Here is a 24211-nt window from a genome sequence, read left to right as displayed (position 1 = left end):
CTGAGTGGGGTTGCCTCTTAACAGATATGATCTTTAACCTGGTCTACTTTGGTCTCCATGAAGAAAGTTTAATACCATCCTGTGAAACATTCCAGTCAAAGAATTGGCATTTCCATGGAGAAAAGCATTTGACGGGCCCTTTTGTTTTGTTTATTTATTTATTGATGAGGCTAGTGGTAGGATTGTCACACTACTTCATAAGATCATCTGAATATTATGCATACAGACAACTACAGGTCTCTAAGAAAATAGCCAAAGTTACCAAAAAATGTATTTTCTTTTTTATTTATTATCAAAAGTACTTGAAGCATAATGCAACATAGGCAAAGAATGTGCATTGTGGAGTGGTGACAAACAGGTTTCATTAACATATTTAATCATATAACAAACATATTTAGGCTGTAGAAAAATACATCTTAAAAATGTAATTCAAAACCATTGCATGGAGTTTACTACTTTGATTGCAGTTATTACATTATTAGACCAATATGACCAGCCAAGATTGGCAAACTGATTTTCTAAATGAAATATCTCTTAAACAGTGTGAAGGAAAAGCAGTACGCAAAACAGAATTCAAAGACAAGTGCTTAAAAGACAAAAATCTTTTAAGGGACTTAATTACTCTTGGAGTAATTCAGTCATTTTATCTGTCATTAAATGGGATGCTTTACAATTTTAACAACATAATCTGTGCCTTTGTCAGAGGAATGAAGCTTCTCTCAGTTTCCCGTCTTAGTCCTACTAAGTTGTAATTAAGCAAATTTGAGACTTTAGTGTCATTCAGAATTTGCAATAGTTTTGTCTGCAGTTCAGTGGATAATTCTTTGAACATGTAGAAGCGGATCATCATTGGGATATGGCAGGCCAATCGCTGACAGACAGTCTTGGAAAAACAGAAGGGGGGAAAAACATACAGGGGTCCATTATGTACACTGCCCAAAGAAATAAAGCTATACTTATGCTGCACATTTGGCTTTAATTAGGTTAATATTATCAGGAAAACACTGAAAGAGTAAAACAGTGTGTTAGGACCATTATAGCGGTCACTAGGGGAAACATGGACCCGTCCAGATGGCAATTTCCACCGGGGGTTTTATACATCAGCCCCAAGGAAAACTGAAGGGCCAAAACACATTGGCATTTTGACCCTTCTTGCCATGTGGTAATAAAGGGTTTTGAATAATAACCTTTTTGAGTGCCTCAGTTTTAGAGTCACCAATACACTCCAGGTTATTGCTCTTGTGTCCAATCTGTGAGGCTGTAGGTATTTCTTAATGAATTCATTGATTATTCATCATATGTTCATGCCTCTTTGAAGGTTTCTGATATATTAAAATTCCTAGACGTCACTCACCTGATAATATGAGTAAAGTTGTGTTGCAGTGCCTCTTTTCTTCTCTGTCTTTTGTTTACACCTGCTGGCCTCTGCCTGAACTTCAAACTGCTCCATCCTGAGGTGAGTCCTCAGCCATGACTCTGCTGCCATTTGTTTTTTTGAAGTCACATCAGAAATTGTACTCTGACAAGTATCAAGGAAGATTTAACAACATATAGCATACATGACTATAGTTACAAGACTATAAAGTTCACACCTTTACTTTGCAGATGAGGTTGTTGAATCCCAAAAAATGGTTCTCCATCAGCTTCAGTAACTCATTCCTAACAATTTCTGTGGACACATTAAAAGTAAAAAATAGACACAGCACGACAATTTTACTATAATTAATGTCAATAGTTAAGACTTGCCTGTCATGTTGTTGAGTGTGAAAAGAGCAGGATCCTCCAGAAGTTTGATTTGGTGTTTAATCAAATGCTCCAGTGTCTCAAAGTTACTGACCTCTGACTGTTGATGGGCCAACTCCACCTCCAATTTACACTGAACTGTTAAAAGGACAAGATCACCAAAACAAAACCAAAAAAAAAAAAAAAGTAAAATGCTAATTAATACTATTAAGAAACATTTCTAACTTACATGATTCATCAGAGTCCTTGACAATTTTTCTCCATACATCAAATACATTTTGGTCTGTGAGATCCATTAGATCCCCTGTTGTGAGTCTCATTACATCTTGAATGAACTTGGTAAGTTTCTAACAAAGAACACAACAACAGTTAAATGAGCTATTTATATGAGAGGGTTTATTCCTTCAGAGACTTACATTAGTGAGGAAAGTCAGTTTGTCAGCTTCATCAGATGGAGGTGCGTCTCCAAGTCTCTTTAGTGCAGCATTAGCCTCCAGAAGCTCTTTCTTTACATATTCTTTTAGTTGAGGAAGGTTTTTCTAAAATACAAGAATAATACAAATAAAGAAAAAATTGTGTAATTGAGGTGGATGAGAAGTAAAGTCGATGTCCTACCTCAGTTTGTTGCATCAGCTCCTTGCAGAGTCTTTCAGACAGTTTAGGAAATGTAGCAAATCCATCATCATAAAAAGATCTACAAAAAATAAACTCAAGTTATAGAATATACATGATACAGTATAACACAATCTTATTTGATATACACTTACTTGAAAAGAGCATGATCTTTAAAAAAGGTTTGTTCTTTCTCAATGGGATCCATAACTGAATTTTTAGTTTGATCATAGCATCTTACAATCATAAATCCTTTCTTTAACTTGATGAACTTGTTTTGGACAATGGCAACAATGTCCTTTTCCTTATCTTGGTCAACAAGATCAGGTTTGGTCAAGATACCTAGGATATACACAAGAACAAAAAAAGACATTATGGATATCTATTACAAATGAATATATCACATTTTCTTTATTTTCTTTATTCTGATCTTATTTACCCAAAGTTCTCTCTCCATCAGGATCCACCTCCTGGGCCAACTTGAAAGCCTCTGTTGTAGTTATGTCCACATTACAAGGGACCACCATTAAAATGATGCACTCAGGGTTTGTGGTGAACTCCATTATGTGTGTTTTTATCTTTAGATTGATTAGAGTAGATTGAGTCAGAATATCAGCATGTATCTGTGTGTGTGTGTACAAATGTACTAAACTTATGATAAGCAGTGTACCTTGTTCTTAGTTTGTTCATATCCTTCATCAGTGGGGATACTGGGAAGAGCAATGAGTGTCAGGTCTTGTACATCAGGAGAGAAAATTTCCAGAATAAACATGCCACTGTGCATGTAGTTCCAAGGTATTCCTAAAGAACAAACAAAGAAACTAATTATAAATAATAATGACAAAGTTAAAGTTGTACTATGCACCTTTTCTTGTGTCTTAATTTATTTTACAGATACAAATATAAACATTTACTTACCTTACTGTCTCTGCCACATCCTTGCGGTGATGTATTATTTTCTCCTCAAATGACGAGCTTGACTGTTTGCGGTACTTGAATATGGCATACCATTCACTTCCTTTTGTTTTGTTCATTCTTAGATGTACAGTGTTTTCTAGCCCTGAAAGAGCACCCAGCATGTTTTAGATAGTATAAAAAAAATCAAAATGATTTCAATTGTGATTTAGTACAATACAAATAATCAACGTAATATTTTGTTTCTAATTGTTGTTAGAATAAATGTTATAAAACAATGTCAATATTTTATAGGCTGTTCTTTACACTGCATCAAACGGATAAGATTTTTCTAGGTTTGAATAAAGCACACTTGGTTTACGAGGCCTATTGCATTTCTTACTGTTTGGAAGCACAATAAAACATGGAGCTAGGCACCTTATGTCCCGAATGGCCCTGGCTGGCACACCTACCTCTTGGCAGCGGCACCCCACAGAGCGCCTCCAGCACAGAGCTCTTCCCCGAGTTGTGGTCTCCGATGACGGCGATAGTGGGCAGCGCCAGGTCCTGCTTCAGAGGACGGAGCAAATCTACAACGTCGATGTAGGATCGCATTCTGTCAGGATGCAAAGACTCCATGCTGATGTTTGGAACTAAGTAGCTTCCTGCTTTTATCCTCGGTCGCTCAGCCTTTTGCGTCAGCGCTGGTTTCACAAGAAACCGAAAGTTAAAAGAACTGAATGTAAGGAGGCGGCACCTGAATGATTCCACGGAAACAGAAAGTGTAAACCAAGCTTCATATCAGCACACTCTCCATGGAGCTATATAAGTGTTATGAGATATATATGTAATCCTATGTGCAATGTTTAGAGAGGCGAGTGGCGTGGGCGTGAGTGAGGGACTGCGTGCGCGCCCCCGAGGCACGCGCTTTTAAATGGGCCCGCGGAGCGTACGGGTGTCTGTCTGTGTTTATTTTTCAGTGTGTGAAATGAATGGTAGGGAGGCGACCGGAGCGAGTGCCATGTTATTTAGTGCATCACGGTAAATAAAACCACGAGTCTTGAGCGAAGAACTTAAAAAAGCGAAAAAATTATATATATAAAAAAAATTATAATAATGGTGGTATAATTTTTGGTAGGGGCACCAAGGCCAAAATTATAAATATATATTATGAATATTTTGGTTTCTAGTGGCTGAACTATATCAGAGCACAATGAACAGCCACGCGAAAACTTCGCAACAACACAACGTAACACGCCGCCCACACCCAGACCCAACAACGTCAGCAAAACTACAATAAGATAAGAGGCTCTGGTCACAATATGAACACACGACATCAGCGCCGCTCCTACAGCACACGACAGAACAACCGGAGCAGCTCCACCGCACACACCAGCTCATTTACGCGCTATTTAAATATAACACTATTTCTCTGTGACGCTCCATCTTCAGATTTGCCGCAAATTAAAGAAACAAGCCTCTTACCTTCTACAGAGACTGAAGCAGAGTGTTTCCTCTATCCACTGTCCTATTGGTTCTGTCTCCAAAAGTCTATTGTCCAATATGAAGAGATCAAACTGGTTCAAATCCCGGTCCAGTCTGGTCCGTGACGCGAGGTCCCGGAGCCGAATGCACGAGCTGGTTGTAAAACTAAAACTTAATCCCACTTGCTACTTAAATCTGAAAGTTACACCAGTCCATATTAGCACTGGGACACTAGGTAGACTTCTGCCTCTGCGCTACGCCCAGGTCAAACTTTTACACCCAGAAACGAGCGGGCAAAGGCGGATAGACTTTATCCTTTGCCTGGCCCCGGCGGCAGCAGCGAGAGCTCCGGCCCGGTGGCAACTGACCCAGTCCCGGTGTTCCGGATTGTCTGGCGATCATTTTAACTGGTAAAGGCGGAGCCACATCTGGAAGCATGGGGGGCGTGCCCTCTCGGCTTCCATTCACTCCCACAGAGAGACAAAACTGCCCGAGCTGTATTGTCGCGTTAAACCTTCTTTATCGTGGCGTATTATTTCCCCATAGGAAAACAATCCAAATGTTTCCCGCACATGTTCCCATCACGACCTGGGGTTTGAAGTAACCACTTGATCTGGTCGCTGTTCCAGACGCTCCTATAACAGGTGCCATATCGCTGTGTCGTGTAACAAATAAAAATGGTCAAGCACAAAATGCTGTCCGTGTCATCACTGTCATGAATGTTGTGTTTGTGTAGACATGTACAGACTTATATAATGTGTACAATGATCTAGTTCACACAATTTGCTACCAAAATAGGGATTGACTCATTGGATCATTTTGACACAATCACCCAGAGTGAAATATTACACAAAATCTTGCTGTGAACACAACTGGTAGACTACATCTTCTGCTTCCAGACCCAGATGTGGTGGGCGTGACCACTCAGCTGTAGATGTGGTGGGCGTGCACCTTTACCACTTGATCTGGTTGTTGCTGCGCTGCGGCTGCTGCTGCTGTAGACGCTCCATGTCAACAACTAATATTATGGTTCTTGTGCTCTCTTTCAAGTCGCAAACCGCCTGGATACGAAGACGATTCTCCCCTGTGTCCTCTGACCACGGTCCGAGGACCGAGACAGGAACGGTTTAACATAAGTTTTATGCCATACTGTGGAATATTAGAAAATCAGCCGGGGGCCACATCAAAGGTCTTGGAGGGCCCCCGGGCCTTATGTTTGACATCTGTGGTCTATGCGCACAAATGCCACAGCCAATTGGCTTACATGCCCACCCTCTTTATCAAGAAAAGTCCTCACGTCTACTCTTCACACCTTATGTACAAAAATCACACAAAATATTAACAAACATCAAAGTCATAATTATGACTTTTAAACTCCTTATTAATTAATATTAATTAGGACTTTAAAACTCATAACGATGACTTTATGTGAGACTTTTATTTTTTATTTACTGGCTGAAATGGGCTTTCATAACCAAGCGAGGGGAACATCAGGAAAAAGGAACACGAGAAACGAGAGAAATACCAGCGGCTTAAAGAAGAGCTGGACAAGGCCTGGAAGGTGAAGGCATCAGTGGTGCCCATGGTCATCAGAGCACACTGTTTATTATTTATACATATAGCCAGCTGCACTCTGTTCTGTGTAGCTGTGTGAGCACTAGACTCATTGACCTGCTCCACGGACAGAGACGAGGATTTGGGGGTTTGGTCAGTGTCTCTGACTTCTTAGCACTTTATTTATTGATTATGCACTGGTTGCTACGTTTTACATTTTAAATGTTTGTAATCTCTTAACTCTGATTGTTTTTATGTATGTGATGTTTTAATGTGAGCAACAGACTGCATTGCAAATTCCCTTGGGATTAATAAGGTATCGATCTGTCTAGCTTTCCAGGTTTTATACAGAATGAGAAGGGACAACTATTCAAATTGTGATTTAGATTCTATGGTGATACATGGAGGGAAGGACAGACCAGGCTTTTTAATTGGCTGCAAATATTACTTGATTTATCTTGAATCTGAATATCAAGTAGGTGTTCTATAGCAAAACCTAAATATAATCAATATGATACTTTATTAACATTATATATATATATATATATATATATATATATATATATATATATATATATATATATATATATATATATATATATATATATATATATATATAATATATATTATATTAGAAACATATATGTGAACTGTATAAAAACATGTATATATTTGTTAAGAAATTTCTTTTCAAAAAGACCATATATTATGATACATAGTGAGGCTTTATTTCTTTATTTCTTGACATTTTGATGATTATGGCTTACAGATAATGAAAACCCAAAATTCTTAGTCTCAGAAAATTTGAATAGTGTGAAAAAGCTGAATATTGGGAAGTTATAGTATCACATCCTAATCAGCTAATTAGCTCGAAAGGCTTATAAAGGTTTCCTATCAATCAATCAGTCAATCAAACTTAATTTATTTAGCTCAATGCTCAAGGTGACCAAAATGCTTTCCAATAAAACCAACACAATATAGAAACATTCAAAACATGAAACAATGAAATACAACTTTGTGCAAAATGGTGCAAAGTGTCAGTCCATTACTGAGTGTTAAAAACCAGTCCCATTTGAGTTGTGGATAGACAGGAGTTCAGTCAAATAGGTGGGAGCAAGGTCTTTAAGAGCTAAAAACAAACAAATGTTTAAATCAACTCAAAAAAAAAAAAAAGTGGAAGTGGAACTGGAAGACTGGGGTGATGTGCTGACGTATGGGAGTGATGTTTAAAAAAGACGCTGCAGTGTTCTGAATGAGCTGGAGGTGACTGAGGCCTGACTGGGACAACCCCACATAAAGGGCGTTACAATAGTCTATTCTGGAGCAATTTAAAAAGTGTTTAGTTTCGATAAAAGATGTAGTTGATAGAAAGTTGATCTCACCACACTGTCACTGTGTTTGTTAAACATAAAATTGTTATCAAAAGTGACTCAGATTCCTTACAGTTGATTTTTAACTTGGACGATAACCAGCCAAAATTTGAAAAAGAAGAATCACCATATAAAATGCCTTCTGTTTTGTCCTCATTTATAAGTGAAAGAAATTTTGCCCCAGCCACATCTTTATGTCTGTAACACAGTCACACACAGATTTAAGAACATCACTTTTTGATTTGGGCTGCCATGTCATCTACTGGTGTTGCTCCACTGTGTTTTCTGAAGTTCACAGTTCACACAGCCATCTACCGGGACATTTTTACAGCACTTCATGCTTCCTTCTTCCTTCATGCTTTATGGAAATGCTGATTTCAATTTTCCAGCAGGACTTGGCGCATGCCCACACAGCTCAGCGTACCAAAAGATGGCTCAGTGACCATAGTGTTACTGTTCTTTATTGGTCTGCAAACTAGTCTGACCTGAACCCATAGAGAATCAGTGGTGTATTAGAGGAAGATGAGAGACACCAGACCCAGCAATGCAGATGACCTGATGATCACTATCAAGCAACCTGGGCTTCCATTACACCTGAGCAGTGCCACAGGGTGATCTCCTCCATGCTATGGCACATTAATGCAGTAATTTATGCCAAAGGAGGCCCAACCAAGTGTTGAGTGCATAAAAATTAACATTCTATTTAAAATATATATAAAAAAAAACTGATCTTAAGTAATATTCCAGTTTTCCGAAGACACTGAATTTTGGGTTTTCATTATCTTGAAATATTTCACACAGTGTATATAATAATATATAAATCAAAGTTTGATTGTTTTGGACATACAATAAATTCTATCTTATGCTCATTAATTAAAAACAATATGTATATACGTATGTGTACTCAAAACTCAGACAAGAGGATACGAGCATCGTTGAGGCGCTGGAGGCAGCTGTGTAGTTTGTCCCTGTTGTCTCTTATACTGCCGTCCTCTTTCAGCAGGACCTCTATTTCCTCCTTGTCCTGGAGCAGCTGTAGCATTTGCCTCTGCAGCTCAGCAGACGACTCCTGCAGCATCTGGAACTTTATCACCAGAGGGATCTGGTCCGCCAGTCGCTGCCCAGCAATCTACCACACAAACACAGGTAAAGAAAGATGGCTGCCTTTAAAAATATAACGGTAACACTTTATAATAAGGCATACATACAAATAATTTGTAAATATTTATTAACCATTACCTAATCATTTACTAAAAATTACCTAGTCATTAACAAGTGTTTAATAATCACGTAGAAACATGAACAGGACAAAAAGTGTTATTACTAATTAATAAAACATTCATAAATGTTTAATTGAGAACATCTACAAACAATATACAAAGGTTTATTAAAAATTAACTACTCATGTACTAATAATGACATACTTGTAATTTTTTATTGGAAATGCAGCACATTAAACTGTTAATGTTAATAAAGTGTTACACTGATAAAAAGCAATAACTGCCCACATTCAACATCACATTTTTTGTATAAATATCAGCATTATATGATTTATGCCAGTGGCTTCATGGCTGTGGTTTCGACAACATGTGTGTATCCTCTTGCATTCTTATTTTACAGTCAAATGTAATCATATTTGAATGTCCATCTGCTTTGCCAAGATGAGTTCCTATTTTAGACCTAATTTAGTCAGTTTGGACCTGGAACAGTCCTGTGGTTGTTAGACCTGGTTTTAGTGCATTATCTCATGGGAGAAGACTACAATAAATAACACACAACAATAATTTAAATTAACTGAATTTGTGAAATACTGCCTTTTCCCTGAAATGTAATTGTGTGGTTGAAATTAAAAACAGCATAACAGCTTCAGAGGGTAAAAAAGAACCTAATAGTAAAATCGTATAATCTCATGATCAGTACACTCTACAAACAAAGTACAACTTACTTTGTAATACGATTTCAAATGAGTCATCATTTCTTTAAGGCTGGCAGTGTTGTCATTATTGTTTGTGTTGCTCTTGGCCAGAAGAAGTCCAAATCCTTGTACATCCACATTCTCAGTCCTCTTGCGCTTGCCCAGCTTTTTGCTGTATGTGCTGTCCTGTGTGTAGACCAGCTGCTCCATTTTGAACTGAGTCCTCAGCATGGACTCTGCTACAGCCTCTTTGTCCTTAAAGATAGTCTCAATCTTGAGCTATGACAACCATAAATATCATGTTAAATATGAAGATAAATGCATTCAAGTCAGAAAATAATGTTGTGAAACGATACCTTGGCTGTTTTCATTAGATTTGGAAATCCAACAAAACTGTTCATTGATAGTTTGATCATTTCCTTCTTCACAATTTCTGGAAGCACACAGTAAAACACATTCACTCAAACATACTTAAAGTACAGTGTAATATGAATGGGTCATAGTTGGTGAGCACCTGCTACTTGTCGGAGCTTGGTGAGGGCGGGCTCCTGCAGGAGTTTGATCTGGTCTTTAACCATTCGCTCAAACATCTTGTAGTTGATGAACCCTGGCAGTTCTCTTCCTCTATACATTCGGTCATACTGGGCCACCTCTCTTTCCAGTTTGCAGTTGACTACACATCATAACATTTATAAGGATTTGGTCTAACACTGATGATGTTACTAGTGGTAGCAGTAACAGTTATTATATTAGGCCCTGAGATCCACTGTGTGTTAACACCCTAATAATTAGGGTGTTAACACACAGTGGATCTCAGTTCATTTTACTTTTAAACATGCTCTTTTTTTTCTTTTTTACTTCTAAATGAGTTAAATTAAAACAATATATTTTGGTAAACTTGTCACTTGATATACATGGTTGAACATAAAGTGAGGATATGTGATTACTCATGTTTATAGAACCAGCAGAATTTAGAGTTAGATTGAATAAAAATGCACCCGTAGTGACCAGGGACCCTCGCCATGACGTAGCAATGCACCAGAGCTTTCCGAAAATGTATAGTTTGTTAGCCAAAAAAAAAGCAGAACATTTTCGTATCAGAATATTATTCTTTCTTTCTAATTATTATTATTTTTCACCCAGTGAACAATGTACTACCTGTTCCTCTTCCCCTCACCTGGCCAAACTGGCACACTATCAGACACCAGTAATGTAGATAGTGGCGATATATAAGTGGAGATATGTGAGAATACAACAGGGGCGGGTCGACCAGCATAATTACAGATGGAAGCTTTAAGGCAGCAGCAAATGCACATTTTGAGACATGGAAGAAACATTTAAACCAATAACTCAGGAGTTGTTGGTCTGGCTCTGTAAATAGTGCATTTTCACCAGAAAGCATTGTGCAAACCCTCAGTGGATCGAATATCAGTGGATATAATATGCACTGATAACTTACATGATGTTCCGGAGCTCTCTATGATGTCTTTCCATAACCCAAACTCTTTTCTCAATGATGAATAGATGTTCTTTTCTATGTTGAGTTCCTCTCCTGAGGTGAGGCTGATGGCTTTATGAGTGAATGCAGTGACTTTCTGTAACACACGATAATCTAATTTTGACCGTGCCTTGTAATTAATACTGAGCTAAAGCAAACATAAGGAACCTGGAGTGATTTTAAAGCGTCTGTTTTGGTTATTAAAATAGTTACTGTACATACTCACGTCAATCAGAAAACAGAGCCTGTCAGCGGGCTCACTTGGTGGTCCATCACCATACTTCTCCAGCTCTGTGTTTGTCTGTATGAGTTTCTTCTTTATTTGCTCTTCAAGTTGAGGCAAAGATCTCTAACAATATGACAGCAATCACTGATACTATTTAGTAACATGTAACAGTAAAAGGAAAGAGATGTTTTCAAACCACTACCTTAATATGCTCCACTAACTCCAGAGTGAGTTTCTTTGCAAGTTTTGGAACTGTAGCACACCCGTCATAATAAAGAGAACTATCACATACAAACAAGTTAAAGAAAACAGGACCATATGTTGCAGAAACAACACAACACTGATGCAGGATTACTTAAATATCTGGTGGTCTCTGAAGAAGGCCTCCTCGATTTTTATTGCCTTGTTTAGAGACATATTTTCCATAATATCCTTCTGACCTCTGCATTTGACGATCATGTAGCCTTTCTTTAGAGGGATCACCTTGTTCTGGACTATTTTAACAACATCCCTCTCTGTGCCTTTGTCCACCAGATCTGGTTTGGTCAAAATTCCTGAGAATAAATCATCCAAAAGATGAACCGTTTTGCTTTGGGGCATCACATCATTTTTTGGAGGTGCTTCTTCAGTAATATTTACCCAAAGTACGTTGTTTCTCCGGATCCACTTCCTGGGCCATCTTCAAAGCCTCCGTCGTGGCAATGTCCACATTACAAGGGACAACCACCAAACTGATCGTCTCTTGTTTTGTGATGAATTTACTGATTAAGGATTTGATCTGAAATAAATAAATAAAAATATGTTTAATAAAATTATCATTGTATTTATTTATTTATTATTTGTTTGATAATAAAAAGAATGTACACACACACACACACACACACACAACATTTATTGCTAATTTAGATAATTTGCAATGTCTGTCCCAAGAAAGGCTTACAAAAAAGAAAAAAACACACAGGGTTCATGTTATAATTTAATACAAAGACAAATGCGGGTCCTCAGGTGTTAGTTGCTAGATGCACAGAGCTTATTATTGTTTGTTTGTACAGTAACATGCTAGCTACCTCACTGTGTTTCAAAGCTAACTGTCAAATGTATTAAAATTGTAAAATATAAAATAAACACCTGAATGACTGAATGTTGTTTTAACATTTATGATTTAAAATTTGCATTAACCTCAAAGAGATCAAATTGGACAGGATGTAGTGACGCTAACAGCAAAGCACCTATTACCAAGAGAGACCAAGAGAAGCCGCCTCCCACATTAAAACCGTGGCACTGTACTAACAGGAAACAAGTTACCCAAGTTGCATTGGTACTGTGCTCCAAAGCAAGAAAAAATATCTGATGAAGGATTTTTGCTGAAACGTTACTTTAAAAAAAAAAAAAAAAGTTTTTGGACATCGGCCATGTAAGCGTGCTATGCATTTTTTCACTTTTATGAATCTGACCACGTCAATGTGTAAATAATACAACCTGCAAAGCATATCTCACAGCACAACACACATTTAGGATTCATTCAAATTACACCTGATCTGTACAGGACACAACATCAGAGTATACACATTTCAGCAACACTAGGCCAGAACTTTATTGCTTTTTAGGAGAAATGTATACAATACCTGTTCTCCAATATTTTCTGGTTGTCCTTTCACAGCCACACGGGCGATTCCAGGCAGGTCGATAAGTGTAAGGTCTGGTACGTCAGGAGAGGCTATATCCAGACTTATGAGGTCATGACTGATTCCACAGCCCTTCCCAGCCAATAACTCTTGAGCTGTAGACAGAAGAAAACAAAATTAATGTAATACTAAATACAGTGTTCAAGTATATTCACTGTAAGAAAGAATAGCCCAAGACAGGTCAGAGTGGGGTGTGTACCTTGTCTAATCTTCCCTTCCACCTCCGCAGGTTTACTTATGTCTTCAGTGTAGTTCCCGTATTTAATTCTTCCTTTCCATTTCACCCCCTCTTTGGTTCTCTTCATCTTAAGCTCCAAGGGACATCTTGTCACAATGCCTGCATTATCAACATGAAAATCAAAATCCAGTTTTTCTCTAGGCCTCTTATTAGTAGGATAGATATTTTTAAGCACTTTTTTGTGTCCCAACTTAATACAGTTAACACAGACCTGTAAGTTAAAATAAAGTTAACAGTACATCCAAATGAATTTGAGACTCAGATTTTGCATGTAGGCCAAGATAAAAATGGAAATGATGTAGCCTAACTTTAAAGGTGCACTGTGTAACTTTTTGTTTGGGGCTCCATCACCTACTTGTTTCATGGATATGTCATAACTATGCCTGGAATGTTTTACTGTATGACATTAAACAGCTCTACCTTACATTCATTCAATTACAGGTGGTTGTATAGCTCCTAGAAATCTAGAAAAACAGGCCTGACAGTGAGGTTGCCTCTTCACAAATCTGACCTAACTTGGCCTGGTTTGGTTTCCATGAAGACAGTAAGACTTAATATCATACTGTGAAGCATTCAAGAAAAAGGAATAACATTTCCCTGGAGAACAGTATTTGATGGGCCATCCACCAGAAAAGTTTCACAGTGCACCTTTAACCAGCATCTCTTTGATACAGGTTAAAAGAAAGGCTTATAGATTCTCGTCGAGACATCATCAGATATCTTTTAGTTAAACTGTAACCTTAGTTAAATGCGATGAGTGATAAAGTTATCGCTCCTTTCACCTACCGCTTCCTCTGGGCAGCGCCACTCCGGAGAGCGCCTCCAGCACAGAGCTCTTCCCCGAGCTTTGGTCTCCGATGACGGCGATAGCGGGCAGCGCCAGGTCCTGCTCCACTCCCAGAGAGCGAAGCTTATCGATGAGATCAATGCAGGGACGCACTGTCTCATCGTACTCTTGATTCAATGTGCTCATGTCTGCAGTTGTCGATACTACTGCTGCACTGCCAACAAGGACACGGATGAAGGGTCACTACCAAGAAAAACAGTTTGACTGTATCAAAAACACACGCCCGGAATGTAATGGAACTGCTACTCTCAGTTTCATTTCTTCAGAAAATGAAAGTTGGAATTTAGAGCATTTTGGCTGAAATGATTAAACATAACTGAAAGAAATAATCAAGCAACAAACAAATTCATTCAGGGAAAAAATAAATAAATGCAAAATAATAATAATAATTTAAATAATCCTTCGTTCTTGTCTGATTTCTCCGCATTACTGACCAAACTCCTAGGAGATTTCAACTTCCATCTGGACCACCACTCCATTTCTTGGAAATATTAAACTGCTTCAATATCAAGCAACATGTCAACAGGATGTATTCTGGATGTCAGAACAACACCACGACTAAACATAAGACCCGGGGGGACCGGGCCTTCTCTGCTGCTGCCCCCACCCTCTGGAACTCCCTGCCCAAACACATCAGAGACTCATCCACACTCCCCATGTTTAAAAAAGCCCTGAAAACCCATCTCTTATAAAAACCCTTTCATTAACTGTCTTTTTCTCTTGTTTGTCGTTGTTTGTCTTCTCATGTAAAGCGTCTTTGGGTATCTTGAAAAGTGCTATACAAGTGTTATGTATTATTATTATTAATGATAATAATAATAATAACTCAGAGTAAAACACCTCGCCGTTCGATACACAAAGCTCTCGATTTACCGGTTAATTTACGTTCCTATCCTCACCTATGGTCATGAGCTTTGGGTAATGACCGAAAGGACAAGATTGCGGATACAAGCAGTCGAAATGAGTTTCCTCCGCAGGGTGGCTGAACGCTCCCCTAGGGTGAGGAGCTCAGTCACAAGGGAGGAGCTCAGAGTAGAGCTGCTGCTCCTCCACATGGAGAGGAGCAGCAAAGGCGGCTCGGGCATCTGTTCAGGATGCTTCCTGGGTGCCTCCCTCAGGAGGTGTTCTGGGCATGTCCTACCAGAAGGAAGCCCTGGGGAAGACACAGGACACGCTGGAGGGACTATGTCTCTCGGTTGGCCTGGGGACACCTTTGGGTCCCCCCAGAGGAGCTGGAGGAAGTGTCTGGAGTGAAGGAAGTCTGCTTAGACGGCTGCCCCTGCAACCCAGGCCCGAATAAGCGGAAGAAAATGGATGGAATAATGATGGATCCTTTAGGCTAAATTGAATAATTAAACATATTCAGACCAACAAAAAAAGACTGATACCTGCTCCAGAGATCAATATTTGGAGATTTTTTTAAATTAATAATTTCCTTTAGTACCTTAAGTATAACAACAATTAGCCCACTGTCTGGTGCCTCTGTCTAATTTCCACTATTAAAAGATGCTACCCTGTTATGTGCCTATGTGAGCGCCACCTGTATGATTGCTGTTGCTAGTCCAGCAGAGGGCGCCAAAGACCAACGCATTGTTCTTTTCTATGTAGACACTTCAGATGCTTACCCTGGTAAGGGGTAGCAGTACATTATCTTAAGTGACTAGACTAGATCTAGAGGGATAGAATGATCAGGATTTTGCTCTTTGGAGTAAAAGTAAATGTGGATTTTTTTTCATGGTCTATTTTTGTAATATGTATTATATAATATGAACTGGATTGGCTTTGTAACATATAACATAGTTTCACTTGTGGTAGCTCAAGTTCATCACATTTTCAAATGGCAACTGATTAAAGGATGTGTTTAAATAAGATGAATGACATATTGTGGTTAGCTTTTCAGTTTTATGTGGCAGTGAAGTAGTAACAAAATCGCAGTGCATAATATTAATTATGAATGGTCTCAAAGAAACCATATAAATCATACTTTAAACAACATTTTTAATAAAACCATACTGTTTGCATGTTAAAAAACAACCTTTGCTGTTAGATACACTATAGCTTATTAAATCAAATTGGTATGTTATTATGGTAAATTGTTCTATGGGTGAGAGGAAACAATACAAGAAAGTCTTCATATGATACTTGTTTGGTCACCACCGATGGTCTAACATGCAGGAATGTGTGTTGACAAACCCCAAAGTCGATATCCTGCCAGAGAAGCAAAACCTATATGAAAATATTTTCATGTGGCCTCCTCTGGAAACAAGTGAGTAGCAATGTGGCCAATTTTGTCTGAAGGAACTGTCCCTGCTGGCTGCTGCGTAGTTAGAATCACAGCTGTTAGCTTCAGTGCAGTCCATTGAGAATATGTTTCCCCAGCCTTTCCTTCTCACTGTTGTACATGGTGGTGCTTATGTCAAGGTCTCGCAGTCGAGCATTCTTTCGAATCTCATCCAGAGTATATTCTCGAAGGAGGATCCCATTTTCAAACACAGTCACAAGCAGATCCTGCAACATTTGTAATAGAAAAAGAAGAAGCAGGCATCAATATACATCAATTACACAGTTTTGTAACTGTTGTACTGTATACATGGCAGCAATAATTCATGAATGCGGAAATACAAATATCAGGGGTTACTTTCACTGGTCACACAGATGTTTGCTGTTCAACTGTTTAATAATCGTTTACAGTAAACATTAAATGAATATCGTTTTAACAAAACACTTGCTATTATTCCATATTCCCTTGTACACACCAACTCTCTTTGATTATAATATATGACAAACCTCCTCTGGCTTCCCTGCGCCTCTCTCCACTGTCTCAATAAAACCACCAGAGTTTCTCCTCAGAGATAGCCGGCCCCGCTTTGACCCTTTGGAGGGATCAGTCACTGGCTGCTTATACACGTCCATCTGCAAAAAGTAAATGCACATAGATATTAAAAGCAAAGCAGAAGCATTTATTTTTCTAAGGTGAACATTAAATGCAATCTGCAACTACTTCACTGAACATTTGGGGGGTTTCAGTTTTTTTTAATTCTCAGTACATGGACATGTGAAATGTGAAAGCTCAGAGCCTCCAGAATTCACTCATTCCCTCCCTGAGCTGCAGAGGTTGCACAAGTACTGATTCATGAATGGCTGCAGGTACTGGCATTTAGTGGTGAGGATTCCAAACAGAGAATCCTTTTGGGTTTGAACCAAACAGATTTGAGACCCAAATGAGAGACTCCTGTGAAGCTCATTCTTCTTTCTGATTGGGTGTTTGAGAACCAAAACTTCAAATTGGATCTTGCTTGTGATGTTCCAGTGTCTTTGTAATTAAGAATTAACCATTACAATTACAAAGTTAATTTAACATGTTAACTTTGGGGGTGGTGGTGGGGGGGTAACAAAATGTTACAAACCATCTCTTAAAGAAAACAAACTCGTTGGCAAAGCTCTTAAAAAGACTAGTGGGAGGCTTAAAAAAAAGCAACAAGTGAAGTTGATAACATACGCCTTTTCCGTTTGTCTCCACATAGCTACACTTAAAGGCACAACTCAGTGTGTCTCTGTTGAGCTTCTGAAGCAAAGCACTTCCACATCCAAAGAGAACATTCTCAGCACTCCAACCCTCTTCACTCAACTTCTGAAGGATCTGTAAAACAAGACGACATCATCATCATCATTAGAGAGACAAATGCTTGTGTCTTTCTACTGCCGTGTCTAGATAACATGACCACAAGTATAAAAATGCATTAACTAATATCACAAAACTTATTTGTTTGCAGACTGAAAACCAAAAACACACAATATATAGCTCTCTTCAAAACCTATAGCCAAAAAATTGACCTTAAGTTGTCGTATCAATGGATCATTTACTCATTAGTCTGATGTCATGAGGACAATCTATAACTGCTGCAGTGAACATTGTCATTTTGGTCTTAAAATATTCGTATTAACCCGCTCTACACGATCTTTGTTCCAAAAACCTTCCGATATCCGATACTGATATTGGAACAGATTTATCACCCACCCCTAACTTCAAATCACAATTCGTGGTTTAATATTTATCAGCAAAATTTCAATGTGCCATGAAAGAATGATGGTTAGTATGGTCAATTGGCTATTTATTAATTTTATTTTATCAGAAAGTCTGATTCAGATTGCATCTCATTGTCAATGGCATCCTGAGTACACAGTTAAAAGCATATAATAATAATAATAATAATAATAACAAAATGTACATTTAACATTGTACAGTTTACATTTAATTTTGCTTACGTCATTAATAGAGATGAGGTCTATACCATCTCCCTGGATAATACGCAGATATGAGGGCAGCACTTTGTAACCCATAGAGTTCTTGGAGCAGCCAAAACAATCTTCCAGAATCTTTATGACCTGTGGGAAAGATTATGTTATAAGTAGGACAGCAAGATATGTGAAAACATGCAAGATTAGATAACTTTGTTTTGTATTCCGTTAATGATATTAATGCAATATTTTAATATATACTTTTTGTCACAATAAGTTAAGTTAATTTAAAACAAAAAATGCATCAATTTACTAGTCAAATTGGGTAAAAATAAAAACTTGAGGCAAAACCAAGACCAATACAAGACTAATATTGGACTTCACAGTGAAATCATGGATAAAATCAGCTTTTTTGTCCATTTCTACTTTCCAAAAAGTATAAATTATTGTGTCAGTCAATATTGCGATATCGATATTTACGCAATATATTGTGCAGCCATCTGAAAAGCAGCGAGAAGAGAACTGTGTCACCGTTTACAGTTTATTTTACTCTCAAATTGTTTTTCTGTGCTTCTGTGTTCTAACTATATTTTTAAGAACTAATGAAAATAATAAAACATCAGTGTCAGTTTAATGGGAGAAGGGAGATACACAAGACGGCTATGGCACGAGAAAAATCCACAAGTTCATTATCACATAGATATTTTGTAAATATTTTGTACCTCAATAAGTGTCTCGGCAGGGTCTCCTGAGTCTGGCCGAATGACCAGGCATGAGTCCTGGCTGCGTTCCATCACTCGCTCCTTCAGTTTGTCTCCCCAGATGTGTTTACAGGCGTTGAAGATGTCATAGCTGTCACTCACCACTGACACAGGGCCTGAGCTGAACTGGTCCAGTACCTGCTCAAAAGCATCCTTCTCCCGACTTCTGCCCCACGATATAATGGTACTAAAGAAACAAAGGCAAATTATTACAAGCAGAAGTGTACGCACTGTCCACCACATTCAAGGACGACGTGAAACACATACCTACAGCACACTATATGGTGTGTTTATACCCAAACAGAAACCCTGTGACATTAGCATTACCTAGTACCTGACTAAATAAATGCTCTCTGGGGTGATGGGGCTGGCATTTTAGCAATGTCAAATACAGTACAGTCCCTACTGTGCAAAAGTGTGATAGGAAGTCAAACATGGATATTTGTGCCTAGACACCTGCTTGAGCATTTGCTTGAAGTTTGCTTACAATGTGCTTTATGTTTCCTAAACATTTTTGAAACTTTCTTATAATGCTATTTTTATTACATTAAATAAAAAATGTATACAACAATAAATAGTTGGTCTTTAAAACTTACTTTTTTATTTATTAAACCATAAGTTGGTATAGTAGTTATTGGTAATTATTATGAATGGGCCAAGAAAGCTGTAGTACCTGTGTTCAGCAGCTGGGATGGAGAAGCCGGCCATGGGGCAGGAATAGTATCGTTGTGCCATCAACAGCCCTGCCACTGTATCAGTGCCACAGAAGTTCACCAGGTGAGCTGCTCCCCCTAGAGCTGCAGACTAAAATAAGAAGGAACAGATAATCAGCAAAGATCATTTAAAGATTAATAACACTTACTGAATATGATGTACTAAAATAGTATTACTGACCTCTTGTGACGAGACCCCTCTGTAGCCAAAGTCATGGAGCTTCTCGTTCAGGCCTTCCAAACTACCTGATGTAGCTTTGAGGTGCTTGGCCAGGATTTTTTTGAACTCCCTGGAAATGGTGGCAACGGTGATGGGATACCACATTTGGACTAACATAGTCTGAAAAAAAAAAAACATGTTCAACATAACTGTAAGAATAAGATTTTTTATCAATCCAGAGGGCGTCGCCAACAACAGGATTTTAATATACCCATCTCTAGGTATTGTCTTTTAATCTGTTTATTTTATGTGTATAACCAAACATCACAAGTTTCCTAAGGAGCATTTCAGAAAGAGATTTGATTACTCAATTCATCAATGAAACAAGCAAATCGGCAAAAGACCAAAATTTGCCTACACAGTGCCCTTTATACAGGAGTAATTACCTCAATATAATTGGTCAGCCAGAAGAAGCTGGGGTCTGTGTTTTCCACAGTGAACAGCACATTGCCTCTTGGAATAATCCTGCCTTCAGGTACAGCTTTGATACGGATCGGTAAACGCCCATCGTGTTTCTGATGCACAAAAACGTACACGTTTACTGCACATGAGCCAAATGGACACAACTTACTCAATGTAGTGATGAATGATACCTCGAGGATCTTTCTCCAGCCCTCCTCATCAAATACAGTCTGCTTAAAGTGCATCTGGTAAAAGAGCTTGGCTTCCTGAATTTTATCTTCTGTCACCACTCGGCCTGTAATAGCACATAAATTACATTGCATTAGATAGTTTAAAAATATTGTACAGAGGAAGGTGAATTTAGATCACAATTTGAACATACCTGTAAGATATTTCTTCAGCAGATACTGCAGACCAAAAAAGACCACTTCATTGAACTGGGAGCCTTTCTTTCGCCGACACTCAAAGTAAGAATAGATTTTGCTGACATCTGGAGGATACTGTTTGTAGTGTGTGATCTAAAACAAAAGAATGATACCACATTACTCACCACCAGAACAACCTGAATTTATGCAAATAGATCTAAATATCTGAGTGTAAGAACTACACTTTGGAGTATTTGTGTTTAAGGTGTGGTAGTCAAACCTGAGCACAAATTTGAATTTCTCTGGTACACACTAAACAAGTTTGGTAATTAAATAAATTAAATTGTTACATGATTTTCTAAAGCGAAGATCACAAAATCAATTTAATTATGATTCAAGTGGATAGGATCTGGATTATTATTAAGAAGTAACAAATGTTATTTGTTACATGTATTGTGAATAAATCCAATTGTCTCTAAATAAACGTAACAGGAACACTGCAGTACTTGAGGTGTTGATCTCAGTCAGCTGGTGAGCAAATTCATTATTTAGTGTTTTTCAGTTGAATGAAGCTCCATGCTCAAACACAGACACATCCACGCTCTAAGTGACTGACAGGTGAACTCTAGGCCTGTAACAATATTATTATATTATTATATCGACTTATCATTCAATATATTTTAAGTCGTAAAAAGTTCAATTAATGATTTTTATGACTTATTACAGAATAAAATGGTTTCATTCTACTGTTTATGTATTGCTATTAATCATTTTTAACAAATATGGATTTATGGTTTAAATCTGCTCTTGGGTGATTGTGCTAGGGGCATAAATTAGTTTCAGTATTATTGTCTATATTTACTTCAGCAATATATCACACTTAAAAAGTTATTATCATGACAGGCCTAGTGAACTCAATCAATCACAGTGAAGTAGGTGTGAACTGGATACTGCATGAAATGTGATCAAAACAAAATAGTGATCTCAGGTCTAAAAACTGTAATATCATTTTTTGCATATTGCCCACCCTTTATTTAGACCAGAGTGACCAATTACAAGTTCAATTTAACCAATCACACAATGTTAGAAAGTCTAACTCTGGGTCAGAGGCTATCTGGTGTACAAAACAGAAAAGTCATGGCTATTGGTTTTAAAGAACATAATTTCACAAAGGAGGAGCTCTCACAGGTGCCAAGCACAGACGCTTGGCAGTGCAATCCAGCTGTAGTGACCAACTCAGAGTAAAAAAGTTTAGTCCTTGTGAATGCTGTGGGATAATCAGGATAATGGGACTGGTATGTGGAAAGTAAAAGCATAATTCTGGCACAGGCTAATCGGTAAAGGAATGCTCACTGCTCTAACCTGGCCATGTCTCCTATTGGTACTTTCATTACATAATCACAAATTAAGCCTATAGGTCTTTAAATATATAGCTTATGTATTCTCAAAGCATACAGATTAGTATAAACCATTACAAAACTACTATTACAGTGCAACTACAGTGATTACAGTGCAGTCACTGTTCTGATGAAATGAAAATGAAACTAAAAACACCGGCACATGAGACTGTTGTTTGATTGTTGATCATTACACTGACAATACTTTATTTATTTTTAAATTTTGACCAAGGTATTTTATAGTGAAAAAATGCAAATTGAACATCATGAAATTTGTGGTTGTTAAACTTAAAAATCTGAATCCTTGGATGAAATGTGGTTCCAGGGATCTCTCCCAACATGTTTATACGTTTCCAGCTAACTAAAAGGCTGTATTTTCCTAAAAAGATCCAGATGAAGCTTTGACCTCTACTGCATGTGGACTTTCACCAAACTAGAAGGCGTAGCTCGTGTGGCTATCGTAAACATAACACTGGTGACATTTAGCATAGCTCATAGCCTGCTACTGGTGCAGAGATTATTTTGAAAAGACAAGAAAATGAGGACAGAGATTAAATGAATGAACAAGCTCCATTTGCTGCCCTTACTTACCTTGTACGAATCAGTAGCCAGTAAGAAATTGAAATCATGCGCTGCCATTGTTGTTGTGGTTGAATGAATTCAGACGCCGCTAGAGCTGGAGCGTGCCTCTCTGCGTGTAGTTTTCGCACAACCGAGTCCGGATCGGGTCATGAGGCGATAAAACAATCAATAACAGGACATTTGAAGAGACAGACACGTCGAATGTGGGGTTTTTCTTTCCTGTAAATGTCCCAGAAAAGCCCCCAGGGGTTTGAGAGGTAAGGCAGGGTCAGTACGTGCAGCAGAGGCAGTAGCAGCAGCAGCAGTGTGTGTGAGAGAGTGTGTGTGTGTGTATGTATGTGAGTGAGTGAGGGGGTTGTTGTTAAAAAATGTGGGCGGGCCATAAAGCTGACGTCAAGTTTGTGCATGCGTACAGTGGGAGTACCTCTCCAATTCTTTAAGGAACAAAACAGCTCAAATAACACGTGTCTTTTACTTTTTGCTGTTTTTAAAGGGCCTAGCTTACACTGTTTCCTGATCTATGTTATAATGTGGTTTCCTCATCACAAACAAACCTGGAGTTGTGTTTTGTTTCATTCACAGTTGTTGAACACACAAATCCTGTAAGTTCTTCTCTCAAACAGAAAACCCTCTGTTCCACCTTGTGATGTCATGCATACAGGAAGTGCGTCACAATGTTGTTAAACTACACTTCAAGTTCAAGTTTGTTAACAACAAACTTGAACTTTAACAGCCACATCAAATCAATAACATCTGCAGCCTTTTACCATCTAAGAAACTGCAAAAATCAAAGTTTAAGTATAAGTATAAGTTAGACTTATAAAAGTAAGTATGAGTATGAGCACGTAAGTCCTGTGCCCAGGTCTCTGCACTGGCTCCTGTGGCTCAGAGAATAGACTTTAAAGCAGCTCTGCTTGTTTCTCCATGACCGAGCACCAAAGTACATCTCTCACATGTTAGTGCCATAGGAACCATCTCACACTCTGAGGACCTCAGGGACCGGCCTCCTGCTGGTGCCCAGAGTCAGGACTAAACAAATAAACTTGACTTGCCTTTCATCATTTGGGTAATTTCTGCTCTGGAATTGCCTATAAAAGGTAAAACCTAGCTTAACTTGAAAAAAAAAAAAAAAAAAGAACAACCACTTGATGACACTGCAAGGTGGAACAGAACGTAATAATGAAGGGTTACTCAAACATGTGTAAATGAAACAATACACAACTTATGTTATGTTTCTGAAGGGGCAACAACATTATAACACCGCACAAGAGTCAATTTTGCATAATATAGAACGTTTAAGGAGAGACACTTGCCTAGATGACTTGCCTTTTCAAAAAACTTACCAGACAAGCAAAACTCTTCAGGTGAACAGCAAAAAATCATGAACTTAACAACATCAACTTGAAACCTTTAATGTAGTTTAGTTGAAAAGTGTTTCATCATGTAATGTCATCATGTAATGTTT

The 24211-nt window shown here is 38.2% G+C and overlaps 3 protein-coding genes across 5 annotated transcripts; all 3 read right to left on the bottom strand.

Annotated features, from left to right (window-relative positions):
* Window positions 1–269: 269 nt before the first annotated feature.
* LOC110165752 (interferon-induced GTP-binding protein Mx-like) lies at window positions 270–5121 on the bottom strand. 3 transcript variants are annotated; one of them, XM_055160637.1, is made up of 13 exons: window positions 4735–5121; window positions 3723–3953; window positions 3275–3415; window positions 3026–3156; window positions 2795–2933; window positions 2511–2697; window positions 2359–2437; window positions 2160–2282; window positions 1973–2090; window positions 1747–1881; window positions 1593–1669; window positions 1355–1519; window positions 270–883 (listed from the first exon to the last, which is right to left on the bottom strand). In XM_055160637.1, the coding sequence occupies exons 2-13, from the start codon at window positions 3886–3888 to the stop codon at window positions 668–670; spliced, it is 1677 nt and encodes a 558-aa protein (XP_055016612.1). In that variant the 5' UTR covers window positions 3889–3953; window positions 4735–5121; the 3' UTR covers window positions 270–667. The 3 variants fall into 3 exon arrangements, with proteins under 3 accessions (XP_055016612.1, XP_055016613.1, XP_055016614.1); XM_055160638.1 differs by having other exon boundaries at window positions 3723–4006; window positions 4735–4913; XM_055160639.1 differs by lacking the exons at window positions 3723–3953; window positions 4735–5121 and having other exon boundaries at window positions 3279–3415.
* Window positions 5122–7007: 1886 nt separating this feature from the next.
* LOC110165775 (interferon-induced GTP-binding protein Mx-like) lies at window positions 7008–14316 on the bottom strand. The gene is made up of 12 exons (XM_055160179.1): window positions 14007–14316; window positions 13182–13319; window positions 12923–13077; window positions 11937–12075; window positions 11653–11851; window positions 11500–11578; window positions 11298–11420; window positions 11033–11168; window positions 10088–10246; window positions 9930–10006; window positions 9604–9852; window positions 7008–8787 (listed from the first exon to the last, which is right to left on the bottom strand). The coding sequence occupies exons 1-12, from the start codon at window positions 14191–14193 to the stop codon at window positions 8563–8565; spliced, it is 1866 nt and encodes a 621-aa protein (XP_055016154.1). The 5' UTR covers window positions 14194–14316; the 3' UTR covers window positions 7008–8562.
* Window positions 14317–15949: 1633 nt separating this feature from the next.
* Window positions 15950–23083, bottom strand: nampt2 (nicotinamide phosphoribosyltransferase 2). Its single transcript, XM_020930964.2, has 11 exons — window positions 22756–23083; window positions 20785–20920; window positions 20594–20697; window positions 20387–20515; window positions 19962–20120; window positions 19741–19871; window positions 19029–19254; window positions 18334–18453; window positions 17567–17707; window positions 16855–16980; window positions 15950–16575 (listed from the first exon to the last, which is right to left on the bottom strand). Exons 1-11 carry the CDS (start codon window positions 22801–22803, stop codon window positions 16414–16416), a joined length of 1482 nt encoding a protein of 493 aa, XP_020786623.1. The 5' UTR covers window positions 22804–23083; the 3' UTR covers window positions 15950–16413.
* Window positions 23084–24211: the final 1128 nt, after the last annotated feature.

Source organism: Boleophthalmus pectinirostris, unplaced genomic scaffold (genome assembly GCF_026225935.1).
Source record: "Boleophthalmus pectinirostris isolate CB_2022bp ecotype Guang Dong unplaced genomic scaffold, ASM2622593v1 HiC_scaffold_3, whole genome shotgun sequence".
In the NCBI taxonomy this organism is placed as follows: Eukaryota; Metazoa; Chordata; class Actinopteri; order Gobiiformes; family Gobiidae; genus Boleophthalmus; species Boleophthalmus pectinirostris.
This window is presented reverse-complemented; position numbering and strand designations above follow the sequence as displayed.

Bases quoted from the DNA above. Each gene is read 5' to 3' on its own strand.
- LOC110165752 (XM_055160637.1), bottom strand. From the start codon at position 3,888: ATGGAGTCTTTGCATCCTGACAGAATGCGATCCTACATCGACGTTGTA. The intron at 2,698-2,794 runs GTAAATAAGATC...TGTATATCCTAG, and splicing joins TGATGGAGAGAGAACTTTGG to GTATCTTGACCAAACCTGAT. The intron at 884-1,354 runs GTGAGTGACGTC...TGTTTTTCCAAG, and splicing joins AACTTTACTCATATTATCAG to ACTGTCTGTCAGCGATTGGC.
- LOC110165775 (XM_055160179.1), bottom strand. From the start codon at position 14,193: ATGAGCACATTGAATCAAGAGTACGATGAGACAGTGCGTCCCTGCATT. The intron at 10,247-11,032 runs GTAAGTTATCAG...TATGATGTGTAG, and splicing joins AGAGAGCTCCGGAACATCAT to TCAACTGCAAACTGGAAAGA. The intron at 10,007-10,087 runs GTGCTCACCAAC...GTGTGCTTCCAG, and splicing joins CAAGCTCCGACAAGTAGCAG to AAATTGTGAAGAAGGAAATG.
- nampt2 (XM_020930964.2), bottom strand. From the start codon at position 22,803: ATGGCAGCGCATGATTTCAATTTCTTACTGGCTACTGATTCGTACAAG. The intron at 20,516-20,593 runs GTATCATTCATC...TTTGTGCATCAG, and splicing joins GCTGGAGAAAGATCCTCGAG to AAACACGATGGGCGTTTACC. The intron at 18,454-19,028 runs GTACAAAATATT...TCTTTCCCACAG, and splicing joins CTGCCGAGACACTTATTGAG to GTCATAAAGATTCTGGAAGA.